The 13344-nt window shown below is 36.8% G+C and overlaps 1 protein-coding gene across 2 annotated transcripts in view; it reads right to left on the bottom strand.

Annotated features, from left to right (window-relative positions):
- LRRC7 (leucine rich repeat containing 7) overlaps window positions 1-13344 on the bottom strand; it is a 293661-nt gene that overhangs the window by 62712 nt on the left and 217605 nt on the right. Inside the window, exons 18-21 of one of the 2 annotated variants that reach the window (XM_087820512.1) lie at window positions 10439-10550; window positions 10045-10225; window positions 6492-8169; window positions 2478-2618 (exon numbers count right to left, since the gene is read on the bottom strand). In XM_087820512.1, the coding sequence (XP_087676638.1) occupies window positions 2478-2618; window positions 6492-8169; window positions 10045-10225; window positions 10439-10550 (2112 nt within the window). The remainder of the gene's footprint in view (window positions 1-2477; window positions 2619-6491; window positions 8170-10044; window positions 10226-10438; window positions 10551-13344) is intronic. The other variant, XM_087820513.1, reaches the window with a different exon arrangement.

Here is a 13344-nt window from a genome sequence, read left to right as displayed (position 1 = left end):
CATTTTTAAATCAGAGGGAAATCATTTTTGTCTATCTCCTTTCCTGTAGAGTTTAGGGAAACTGAGCCTCAAGCATGGGACCAGTTAGCAACAATGGTCAGTGGATCTAAGAAGGGAGAATCGGAGAGGCTACATCTTAAGAGAGAGTGACGGGAAAGCCTGGCAGAAAAACCAGATAAATTTTCTAGTTACAGAAGCTCTGCTGAACAGATGTACCTGCTCAAAGGTGAAGGGGCGGAGATTTAGACGAATCCATGGAAGGAAGCAGAGGCTGGAGAAGTCTCAAAATTGAGGAAGCACCACCAGTGCCCACACGTGAAGCTCCTGCAGTGGCTGCAGGGTAAGAAAGTTGTCCCAGATGCCTAAAAGGCTTAAAGTTTAGAGGCCTTAAACTGATAATTTTGGGTCGTAAAATCTTTTGATGATAATAGTTGTCCTACCTGTGTTCCTTTTCTATCCCCTGCCTTCTCTTTCTCTTTTTGTGTGGATAATGCAGTATTGATTATAATTCATTTTCAAATGGAGTCTTTCAATAATTTAATTATTCTTGGTTTGAAGTTGAATGTAGCTTCCAAGAGGATTCCTTTAGATCATTTCTGTGCCCAACTGAGGAAGGTTAAAGAGTCTCTAAATATTATAACTCTGAAATATTTCTGTTATAGATCATCCTAGAGATATAGTAATCATTAATGAAGTCATTGTCTAGGGTACCCCAAACAGCATCAGAAAATTAATGTAGCAATACAGAGGTACCTAAATTATATCTGGAGATAATTTAGACATATAGAAAGAGTGCTTCAAAGTATATTACCATTTTCAGCACTGAATTTATCTGTATTCTATAGATTGATGAGTAAATAGGGCTAAAAATTAGGCAAAATAAGGAGATATTTATATGGTGTAACTTTAAGGGATTAAGCAATAGCTTCCATCAAATCTCCCTGAATTTTGAAATTCTATCATTTTAGTTTAAGGGTTTCCTTTCTATTAATTGTCAAGCCCTCCAGGAAAGGTGCCTATTAAAACTGCGATAGCTCACCTATTACTTAGTGCAAATAAGTTCAAGGCCTCTCTTTTCATTAGGGCAGAGGATGAGAGCCCTGTGCATCCCAGAGACCATGAAGAGCAGGGTCCATCAAAGCTGGGGCTCAGCCAAAAGGGTCTTGCTGATAGTGGCACGTTGTATTAGCTTGTGCAAACCATCTGTACTCAGCCCCAATCTGAGACCAGTGAAGTTAAGTTAGTACTTTGAAACCGGCTGTAGAGGGAGTGGTTCTATCACGAACATTGGCAAAAATTCCTCCCTGGAGAGAAAGTTACTCACTCACCACTGGTCTTGCAACAGGAGACCCAAGATAGGAAAAACAACATTCAAATGTTCTTAACTTAGTTTTTTTCCAAAGTGATGATAAAGCTGTGAATATAAATGCCTCTTTGATTTTATTTCTCTACTCACAGTAGGAAGCAAACAATCCAGAGTTAGGGATTATTATCAAGACTAGTTCAACAATACAACATGAATTTGAAGTCTTTCGACCCTCCTTTTGCTGGGATGGGAGTTTGTTCCATATGGTCATTAATTTTATTAGGAGAGAAGTGTTTGGAAGCTACGCCATTCTGTTATCCCCACTTTGCGCTGCTTTTTTCCCCCCCCATAAAAATTACTAGGCTAATGACTCTATTAATAATAAAGTCATAATGACATATTATGTAAAAATGACTCATTAGTTTCCATCAAAATGTAACCAAGACAGAAGGCATTCATCAGTTGAAACAAGTAAAATGCCCATTCTCAGCTCTGCCTGAATAAACCGAGCAGAAATGTTCCTTTGACAATGGAAATGTTTCCTCTTGTAGTGTATCCCCTTTCAAATGAGCCTACATATTCTTTTAAAATGACGTGAACTTGCTACTTTTCCATTAGCCTGGGTTGAGTAACAATTTGCTGATAAAGCCACAAACTTGTTTCTCATGTTTTACTTCTGTGTAATACTTCCTGCGAAGAAAATGGGCTGAAAAAGCATTTAGAAGTGTCGATCACTTCATTTCCCTTCTAATACAGGACTCTGTCTTTTCCAAAGGAATCAACAGAAATCTAATAATAATTTTTAGCTCTGTTCGTAGACTGCATCAGCAAGAGAAGTTAGGGCTCTCTCAAAAAAATATATATGGAAAAAACGAAGAATAAAAGAAAAAGAAAATGAATAATATGAAAAATGAGACAAAGCAACACAAAAAGCCATGTACCTGCTCAATCCAAAAAGCAAAGCTACAAAGCAGGAACCTGATAATCAGTCTAGCTACAAATACTCATTTAGCAGCTAAGAAGAGTTCAGGCTCTACATCACCTGCCCTGTGCTTTGTGGACTCGTGAGAGTCAGTAAGCAGGGTTGTATGTACAGCCTAAACACATTAAGTGTACGAATGACATTAATTGGCTTTGGTATGCTGACACATGTAGGGCAGTCCATACTTACTTTCTGAAGAGGTAGTTCTTGTAGATCAAATTTAGACTTAGTCTGCAAGTTTAAAGTCATGCTTCTGCCTGCATGCATTGCTGAAATACCTCCATAGGGCAGCATGCCAAGGTTAACTGTGTTGTGTTTGTAAGCAGCATTCTGAGTAGAGGAAATAATCATGTGACAGGGTGTGAACACATGCTCAACAAACTGATTATTACATGAACAGGTTTAAATTTATAACATTTAACTTTAAGCGAGCAAACAGTAACTTTCTTTTGAAAACATGCACTCAGTCACACAGAAGCATACGTAAACAGTGTTAGTTATGCACATGAGTACCATCCAAAACTACAGAGAAGACAAAAAGCAAAGATACATTCTGTTTTACATTTGCTGCTAACTCAAAGGCATAGAAATCTATCTCATATATCATGATAGTAGTGATTTTGGACAAATGTTTATCTGTGGTGGTCTGTTAATTAAAAATTTTAACAGTGAAGTCAATCAAATTTTGTCAGCTGCAAATCTCATGTTCTCTTTCACAGTATGAGTTCATTACATACAAAAGACAAATACTAGCTTCTAATTCTGCCTTAAAACGAATAACTGCTGTGTTAAAGCCAAAATCAGTCTCCTTTATTTCTCAAGTCTACAGGCTTAATTACAGCAACTCAGAAAAAGAGCTGGTCAAAAAACTCATTCAATATGACCACTTGCTGACTGAATTTACTGATTAATTTAGTCAAACCAATCAAATAAATTGTATAAGGATCCAAATATTCTTTTTTTTTTGTTTCTTAAAAATTACATTTAAATTGGAGAAACTGCATAATGAAACTAAAGGAATTATGATTTGAACTATTAATACTATTTATATAATGTACCTAAATAACTATGAAAACTGAAAATTGGTGATATTTTTGTTGTGGCTACCCATCTAAAGTTATTCTAAGTGTCTGAAAGTTAATTTTTTCTACAGAACTTCATTTAAAAGTTAAGACATTTTGAATGCCAGGACATCAAATAGGTTTCATCGGTACAATCACCTCTTCCCACATATCATGGAATGTAATAATTCAGCATTTGGTCCTTTAAGTAATTCTCTTATTTTGAAAAAAAAAATCTACAGAAGTTAAGTTAGTATCCTTTTAAAAAACTAAATAGTATTAAACATTAACAGTAGACAGCTATTCTACTCTAGGGCATTATTTGCAAAGTAATGGTTTTTAGCATCAAAGTTTTACTGAACTCAACTGGAAGACTATTATACTCCTGATAGTGTGCTTTATCTACCAATTATATTTGTTATAGATTTTAGATTGTTTCATCCAGACATTGTCACTATGCCAAAATTGAAAAGGTCATTGAAAAGTTCAATCTAGCACTCAAATGATTCCTTATGGTTTAAAACCACTCTAATCTAGTGCTCTATCAGCTCCTATAGAAGAGCAGCAGTCTCAGACACATGGGTTCATGTTTTAAATTCTCTCAGTCACAATGGGGCTCTGTGGTACAAACCTGAGCCTTGAGCTTAATCGAAAGGAGAAAACAAGCATCTTTTATTAAGGGCAGTACTTGGAGCTGCCTCTGCAAGTACCAAATGAGATCTTTAACCAACATTATGCTGGGCTGTTGAGCTTATCCAGTGTCCAGGCCTGCAGGCAGTTCTGTTTTATGAGGACTGGACAAAGATATTATAGATCCAGTGTAACTATTTGATTTCCAGGGTTCAAATTGCTCAACTAAATCTCACTGGGAAAGCAGCACACCATGTCTCTGGTGCAGTCTGACTTTGGACAGAATGTTCAGTAGCACAGCTATGTCAAAACTAGTTTTACGTAACAAGTCTGTGCTTCAGTACCCTGAATTCATCTCGTTGAGTGGCTGAGTTTCAGGTAAGATACAGCCTGAATAGCTCAGTAACTCGACTGAGAGGGGGAAAGAGATGTCACTTGGAGAAAACAAGAGGAAGAGCTTCTAGGACCCAATGACTTGAAGCAATAATCTTAGGTAGTTTAATGTTTTAAAATTAAATGAGAAGCTATTGAATGTGCATTGAAATTGCTCTGAAAAATGAAAGACAGAGTAAGAAAATTATAACCAAACAAGGAATACATGGAGGCTAATTAAAAAAGGAAGTGCTGTCACAGCAATGAGAATACATGGGTTTACTTTTATTTATCTGGACCTGGGATAGGCAGGGCCTCCAGATTTCTGGTGATCCAAAACTCCCTTCCACAGTCTTATCTTCCTCCCTCCAAATTCCTACTCCAATTAGAGGGGTCACCTACTTTTCAGTAGCTCTGATCAAAGAAGAGAAACCATTTAGCTGGGAAACCAGTAAATAAATGATGGTACCAAATGTTCAGAATTTGTCTTTTCTTTTTATGCTTTGTTTCCACTCACTCCTCTGTTGCCTCAAATTACTAATCATTGTACATATGCTCCAAAAAGCTTCTTATAACCTTTCTTGACTAGTTCATCTTACCCTGTTACATATGGTCGTGTCTACACAAGTCCAGAATTTCCAAACTGTACTGTATTATTTGGCCCCAAGTATTTTTGCCCTCCAAGTTATCTGTCTACATGGAGGGAATAACTTGAGGTAAGGAATGGTGACAACCGACCAGGTGTCTCCCACTGACAGCCAGGCATGAGGCTTTGATGAGGCTCCCTTCAATGGGACTGAGCACACCTATTTGAAACAGACATTCTGATGAAATATTTGGCAAGGCAGAACCAATTTCCACATTGAGAAACTGACACCCACTCCCACATTTATTAGTTTACTCTTTCCCTAAAAATAATAGTTTTCTTGTCATGTAGACACGACCTACAAACAATATAATTACTTAAAAAGAGTATACCTGAAAACACAAAATTCAATATTAAAGAAATATATAATAAACCCAGTGACCTGTGCTTTTAGCAGGACACCAAATAAAATAATAAAACTATTAAGTGAAACATCCCAATAATATATTGTTAGCCAGAGTCCCAATTTACACTTAAGATTTTAAACCTATAAAATGAGAAAAGGCCTTATTTTTAAAAAGAGTTTTAGATTCTAAGGTCAATGCAGAGGACACAAAGGCTTCTATATCAAAGTCACAAAGGACATTCAGTATGGTCACTGATCATAGTTCTAGAAAATGAAAGCAGATTTCTTTTAGAGAGAAATTAGTAGGCAACAAAAATTAACTCTAGGCCATATATATATATATATATATATATATATATATATAAATTTTACTCCTCAATAATTATATATTCCACGCTTCATTGTGACTCCATTTTTATCTGAATTGGTATTAAATTCCCTTTTTTGCTGCAATACACACACTAAATTTGTACATTTATAGTCTTCATAAAGACATCATCTATTTCTGTTGTCTGTAGTATGATTTGAATTTAAACATTTCTTCCTATATAAAGACTAACATTCTAAAGGGCAGGATTTTTATTAAATAAAATAATGTTTAGGAGGGCATTCAGTTTCTTCTTATTTTATTTCTCTGTTTCTTGTTGGGAAGACTATTGCTCATTTGAAGTAGTAATAAATTTAGTGGTCCCATAGCGATAACTATATGCAAATTTTATAAGCAAATTAGACCTGACTTTGGTAAAAGTAGGTTTGTGCAGAAAGGGGCAAAATACTCACTTTTTATGGATTCAATAAAAATTATACTCTTTAGGTCACTAGAGAACAGTTCTGTGTCCTAGGAGAGGCATTTTGCCTTAATGGCTAGAAAGCGATTGAAGCACCATCCCGTGTAATAAAGTAAAATTCTGCCTTACTAACAATACGTAGGCTCGATTTGATAAATAACTCACCTATAGGTTATGGAATCTCAAAGAGCATTAAACAATATCCAAGAAAAACTATTATGATCAATTCCCCACAATATAAATAAAATGCCGATCATCTATTCATTCATGTAGTACATGCTTCACTACACGTACTTAGAAATGCCAATAAAGTAAACTAAAGGCAGGCGGGATATTCTTACAGAGAAAGGCCAAACATACCCTGTCTAACCTTCTAGCTTCTATATGTCTAAGCAGCTGTTGTCTCCAGTCTGCAGGCATTTTACCACAGCTCTCCTCTCCCTTCACAGGAGTAGGCCTCGTCTTTATATCACTGTTATCTGATGGCTTGTCACCATAGTTACCCAAGTTATAGTCAGATGGTATTTTTTCCAAAAGAGCTGCCATAGTAGGCCTAGCTGAAACTGGCCTGGTTTGGGAGGCACCGTAACTCTCTGTACTGTAGCTTCTTGCAGACAATGGCCTCCTCTGGGTAAGGTTTTTAACTGGAAAACTTCCCGCCTGAGCTTTCACTTCTTGATATGAAGGGTGTTCGTCTTCATACCTGCCATTCCTTTTCAGGAACTGGGGCTCAGTCACTGAAACGCTGCTCTGGCGATCCAGACCTCCCCTATACGGAGGCCTGCCGTACCTATCACTCGGAGGCAGCTCATGAGGTTCACTGACCCTTCTAAACATGGCCATTTCTGTGGAGCTCACCAGGGAGTCAGCTCTTCTCAAGAAGCCTGCCCTGGCACCTTGGCTTGCAAACTGGGCATTCACCACAGCATCCTCATTAACAGACGGCTGAGAAAATGAAAACATCTGCTCCATTGGTGGGTATCCTCTGTAAGCTCTCGGACTGATCAAATCCTTGGCGATGTTTTTGCTGGGCTGTTGCAAGTATTCAGAATTGTGTTGAAAAGGGGGTGGTATCCTCTTTTCGGCTTTAACTTCCACTGCTCCTTGGGGATTGAAGCTTTGGTCAAATTGATAGACTTTCTTTGTCATGGAAGCTTTCTGTTGTTGAGGCCCTTTGCTACTTCCATAAGTGAGCATCTCGTCATCCAGCATCGGGACTGACTGGCTTCGAGACATACTGGACATGACATGCTCTGGTCCCAACATTTTATCTGGTCGTTCATGGCTTCCTAAGTGATCACTTCCAGAAGCATAGTTTTCTAACGGTATGTTATAAACCTTGTATGTACCGATGTCAATTTCGTCGATACTCTGCGACTTTTTGAATTTGTTGGACTTGATGTCTTTCATTAGTGGGGAAAGCCTCTCTGTGCTTTTGCTCATGGGAATGCCTTTAGAAGATTCTGGGCGGCAGTGGATTTGAGAAAAGACGTTAGTAAGACTCCTGTTGGGATTGGAATCGTGATACTCCCATGGTGCTCCTGGAGAAAAAGGGCTAGGAATTTCAACAGAGTCTTTTATATGTTCTTTCCTTTCAGGCAGTGGGCTGTTGGTGGGGGGCGTCTCTAATTTGGAAGGGAAAGCAGTCCTGTCTTCAAAAGGACTAGGGGTCCTGGTCCAGTTCTGCCAAGGATTGGAAGGAGGCACTTCTGTTTCCGGCACGTGTCTGCTTGCAGACTGCTCCAGTTCCAGGGGCACACCGACAATCCTCTCCTGCCTAATCAAAGGCCTGCGTCCATGGGAAGGTGCATTTCTAGATTTTGAACTTAAGAGAGGGTTACTGTTGGCATTCTCACCGGCGGTTTCCTCTGCAACAAACCCTGTGTTATCATAATGTGAGCCATCAGTCCAGTTGTCAGTGAAGGTGTCACTCATTGGCAGCCGGTCAGGACGCTGTGGTAGATTCCCTGGGGGAACAGCTTCCCGCTGGCTGAGTAATGGCTTTGAATCGAGAGGTTGTGGGAAAGATGGTGCAATCCTGTGAAGATAATGGGAAGAAGTATGAATATGGGTCTTCCCCAGAAAGAGAACAAGCAGCCCAGAATGCCACCATCCTTGGTTGAACTGATCATTCCCCCATACCCCACTTATGATTGAGACAGCATTACTCCTTCAGGTCTAAAAAATCCACCCTTTACCCTGCTCAGACTTTGCTTTCTTCCTAGTAATCATCAGCTTCTAACATATATATTTTACTTACCTATTATATTTATTGTGTATGTCCTCTGCTAGAATGTAAATTCATGAGGGCAGATATTTTTTTTTTCTTCAGGCCCAGCATAGTGGCTGGTAGAAAGTGGGCATTAAAAATAGATTTGTTGAGCCTGGCCCAGATGTGGCTCAACGGCTGAGCATCGACCTAGGATCCAGGAGACTGAGGTTCGATTCCCAGTCAGGGCATGTGCCCAGGTTGTGGGCTCGTTCTCCTGCGGGGGCCGTGCAGGAGGCAGCCGATCAATGACTCTCTCATCATGGATGTTTCTATCTCTCCCTCTCCCTTCCCCTCTCTGAAACCAATAAAGATATAAAAAATATATATATTTGTTGAATGTATGACTGAATGACTGAATGAACTATATAGATCTTCAGCAATGGTCTTGAAGCCTGTCTGGTAGTTAGAATCACCTGATCCCTGGTCCCAATTCTTGGAATTTTTGAATCAGTATATTTATAAACTACTCGTTTATAAATGCTTGGTATACCTAGTAAACCCAAACTATCTTCAAATAAAGTTTATTCGAAGGCCAGGTATTGAAAATATTAAATCCATTGCATACGGAATATACTCATGCATTGTTTTCTATAATATAAATTGTATTATGAGCTATTATATAACATTGTTATATTATTACATTACATTAATTACATTACATTATATCATATCATATCATATTATATTATAATTACTTGACTTTTGGTCATCGACATGTTCACACCAGTGACCACAGTATGTCTAGAAGATGCTTATTTTTCTAAATTTATTCTAAACCATTTGCACAATAGTAATATTGAATTATATATATTTTATCACTGAGAAAAAGACTTTTAAGTGCTTTTGCTAATAAAAAAAAGTACCTAAATCAATATCAGTTTTATCACAAATAATAAATTTATAGAGTTAAGAGTTAATATTACCATGGGCATCAATGTATAGAAAGAGTTATTTATTAATTGCCAAAGAATTTATTGCCAACAGTAGTAATGTTACCAGTAAAATATGAATAAAAGTCATTGACTACCTATATCATATGATTATTTTTATTTGCTATTTATAGCAGCAAGTTATAAAATAAGGGACTCAGAACTGACCAAATACTATCTCATTGAGTCACTTTATTGTGGTCTGTGGTTTTGTTGTTTTCATCTGTAAAATGGAGATAATGTAGAGTAGGATCCATTTTGGAAAGACTAAATACTTTTATCTATATTCTAACTTTTCCAGTTGGTGATAAAATGATGATGGTAATGAAAAATTTATTGAATGTTTACTTTGTACTAGGCATATAAGGGCTTTACATGTATCGTACTTTAATCCATAACACCATTTTGAATGGTGAAATGCCTACATGCATATAATAAGTATTGAAAACAATTTTTAATTTTTAATTTTTTTGTCCTATAATCTCGACCTGTTTTTAATCTCCTACCATCTCTCCCTTAAATAATAGTTTTGCTTTATAAAATGGGGTCAAGATGCTCTTGGAAATCCTAGGGGACTACATTTGCTTACCTGCCCCTTCTGTCTTCTATATCACTCATGTGCTGATACAAGTCCAAAGTTAAGAGTATTTCATTTTTTAAAGTTGCTGAAAATAAGCATTTGGGAAAAGAAAAGAGGGAACTCTAAACACACCTGTTACCCCACAAAGAATTATGCACTGCATCTTTAGTTGTTGTCTGCAAGGACCCCACTTTAACCCGGGCGTTAGAGGATCCTGAGGAAGCCTGGGAAGGCGAGTAGTCTGAGTAAGTGCCTGAGGAAACACTGTTATTCAGACAGTGAGTTTTGTCAACTTCAGACTCATCAGTTGATTCTGAAATGTAAAGGGAAAATATTATAATGCTCTGAACACTGACAATTATAAACACAGAAAAGCAAGTATGAAGAAAAGATAGCATATTGCTTTATGTTAGAAACACATAATTATAAAATATTTCTATAGACTGCAGTGGGTGATAGTCTACAACCGGTGACTGGTCATGCACATGCATCTGGGCATATTTCCCACAGCAGCTCACAGGGTTACCTTTTTTGTCCTTCCCTAGCAGAACAAGCTTGGGTGGGTACAGAGGGGTCTCAGCTAATGAAGGGTGAAGCTCCCCAATCCTCATATCATTAGCTGGATGAACAAAAGAATCCTGAGAGATACAATAATATAGGACAAGGAAAGTAAACATTCAAACAATGGTTAACCGAGATGGCAATATCTTCATTTGGCTCAGATTTAACTATGGGGCGCTAAAATGTAAGTCACTGTGGAGCATTGAGAGAAGTGAATCATATGTATCTCTGAAGTAAGCCCCCATTTTTTTTCCTAATTTAAATGAGTACATTTATTCATTAGACATTTGTTGAATGCTGTTTATATGCCGGACACTGTGCAAAGAACTGTAAAGGTTCCAAAGAAAGGTAAAATGTCACCCATGCCTCTGGGAATTTACAATCTAGTTGGGGAGGTGAGATGTTACTCATTATAACACAGGACTGAATTAAGATAAGCCATATATGAATAATACAATACATCCATATATTTAATATAAGCACATGTAGAAGTTCTAATAATGCAAAATTGGGTCCTATAAGTCATGCCACCAATCTCCCTTTTAATTCCTGCTCTCTCCCAAGTGACCCCAATTTCTCTTGTCTATCATGCTTCCTTCCTACGGTTTCTAGTTTTCTCATGATCAGACTAGCCTGCTAAATCTTCATTCTAAATTGATTTATTGAGTGTAATGAACAACACTGGTAAGAGAATAGAACTTTATAATGACAAATTAACATGGAAAAATCACATAAATTTTAAACTTCTATACTTCAAATTATTATTCCCAAGTAGCTAGGTAGTGGTAGAGCATTAGGGAAGGCAAAAATACCAAATTCTCACTTTTTTCTAGATATAAAAATGGCTTGTCTGTGTATGTATTGATATAAATTTATGCACAGCCGTATCTTTATGTCTTTTGTCACTTAACCTTTAGGTTAATTTGAATGCAAAAAACAATTTTCAGGATTTTTTTTCATTTATTAATTCTTATTAGTTTGGAACATTAATGTAACACATTTAGAAATATTTTATTAATTCAGAGAAAGAATATACTTGAGAACAAAAATCTAAAAAAATGAGATGGGACCTGCCTGATAACTAATCTGTGATTGATGATCAGAGAGCAGCTCTTAGTATAAATGTTAAGGTCCCCACAGTGACAGGTTTAGGTCTTTGGGTATTGAAGAGAAACATACATTTCTTTAACTCTTGGCTTGAGTTCTATCTTTTGGGTTGTTTTTGGTTAGGTTTATATGGGGGTATTTGCCTATGAAATACCTGGGTATATCTGATACTTTTGTTTTTGTTTTTAAAGAATATTTTAGAGGAAGAAGACTAAAAGATCACCTAGTCCAACAATTTCATTTCCTATAGGGGGATTCTGAGACTCAGTAAGGCCCAGGTTCCTACAAACAGACAAAAGTTCAGCATGGAGGTGTGATTCTACTGGGCTCTGGCTCAGTGATCTCCCCTTATATTGTGTTGTTTCCTGGGGAGCTCAGCTGTGAAACTTTAGAAACTTAAAATGAAGTATCAGATTGAAGAGTAAAAGGAAAGAGATTAGGATTGATGGAAATACTAGAGATGAAGAGGAAAATCTGTGTTTTTATAGATTTTGAAAATTATTTCAAAGGTGTAGCATAAGAAACTTATAAAGTTTTAAGTTGGTGGAACAGAGAATAAAAGTTGCACAATTTTGCAGAAATTTATAAGTAGAAACAGCTGCAAGTTTGATAAATGGTACCATGAAAGGCATAAAATACACTGACTTTCAAAAAAATTTCAGTTATAAGGTAGCATATTTCTGCTTCATTACTGCTTTACCATTTATTCATCAGGTTACCTTGGGCAAGTCAGTGTACATCTCTAGAACTTATTCTATTCATCAATAAAACAAAGGTAATCGACAGTAAGAAATAGTGCAAATTTCTGCCTGCACTAATATTCTATAAATAGAAATATACCTTATTTGTTGAAATAATATGAAAATATCCTTATGACACTTAATATTGAACTATAGGCATTTTGTTTTAGTCAAAATAATGCAACAAATAGTTGTACAACACAGAAATGTAAATATAATGGTTTTACTATTTTTTCCCCCTTATGCCTTAGACATTCAGTAATCAAGTTATCTTGTATGTTTAAATCAAACTTTCACACTGTACCACATGCAAAACTGTAACTGGAGGTCTGCATGGTAACTATGGTCTGACTCAGGTTCAAGGCTCTGGTCCTGCTCAAGAATTTCTATTTTGAATCAAAAAGAGCCCTAGTGACCGGGAAGAAAGGACAGTATTAGATAATCATGAACTTGTTTTCTCTAGAGTTCTGTGGCCATCCACCAAGGAGAATAACACTATTGAAGCAAGAAGAGTGAATTTTTACTGATCCAGTTAAACTTATCTTTATGAGCAAAGTGATGATGATAACAATGATGATAATGATGATGGTGATGATGGACATCAGTTATACGGAAACTATTACATGTCTGCTACTGTGCTAAACATTCTATATTATTCCTGTTAGTTATTTAAATGACAACCTTATTTTTATTGTTATTTATTAATGTAAAGTTATTATTGTCATCTTTGTTTCACAGACAAGAAAATGGTGGCTCAGAGAGGTAAAGTCATAAATCCAAGTTATAAATTGCCTAAGTGGTAGAGCCAGGATTTGAACTGGGAGCTGTCCTATTTGAAGGTCTTCTGTGTGATAGTGTGTGTGCTCTATTGTCTACCCCAAGAAAAGCTCATCTCTCATTTTACAGAACAGGCAAAGTGAACTGTCCAACAGAGGAAATTAATTACTGACTTTTTCCTCTATAAATTCTTTTACAGAGGCTGGAGGAATTAAGTTCATGTTGGAAAAGTAGGTGAAGCTTTGGG

The sequence above is a fragment of the Miniopterus natalensis genome, chromosome 9 (genome assembly GCF_054644295.1).
Source record: "Miniopterus natalensis isolate mMinNat1 chromosome 9, mMinNat1.hap1, whole genome shotgun sequence".
Taxonomy (NCBI): domain Eukaryota; kingdom Metazoa; phylum Chordata; class Mammalia; order Chiroptera; family Miniopteridae; genus Miniopterus; species Miniopterus natalensis.
This window is presented reverse-complemented; position numbering and strand designations above follow the sequence as displayed.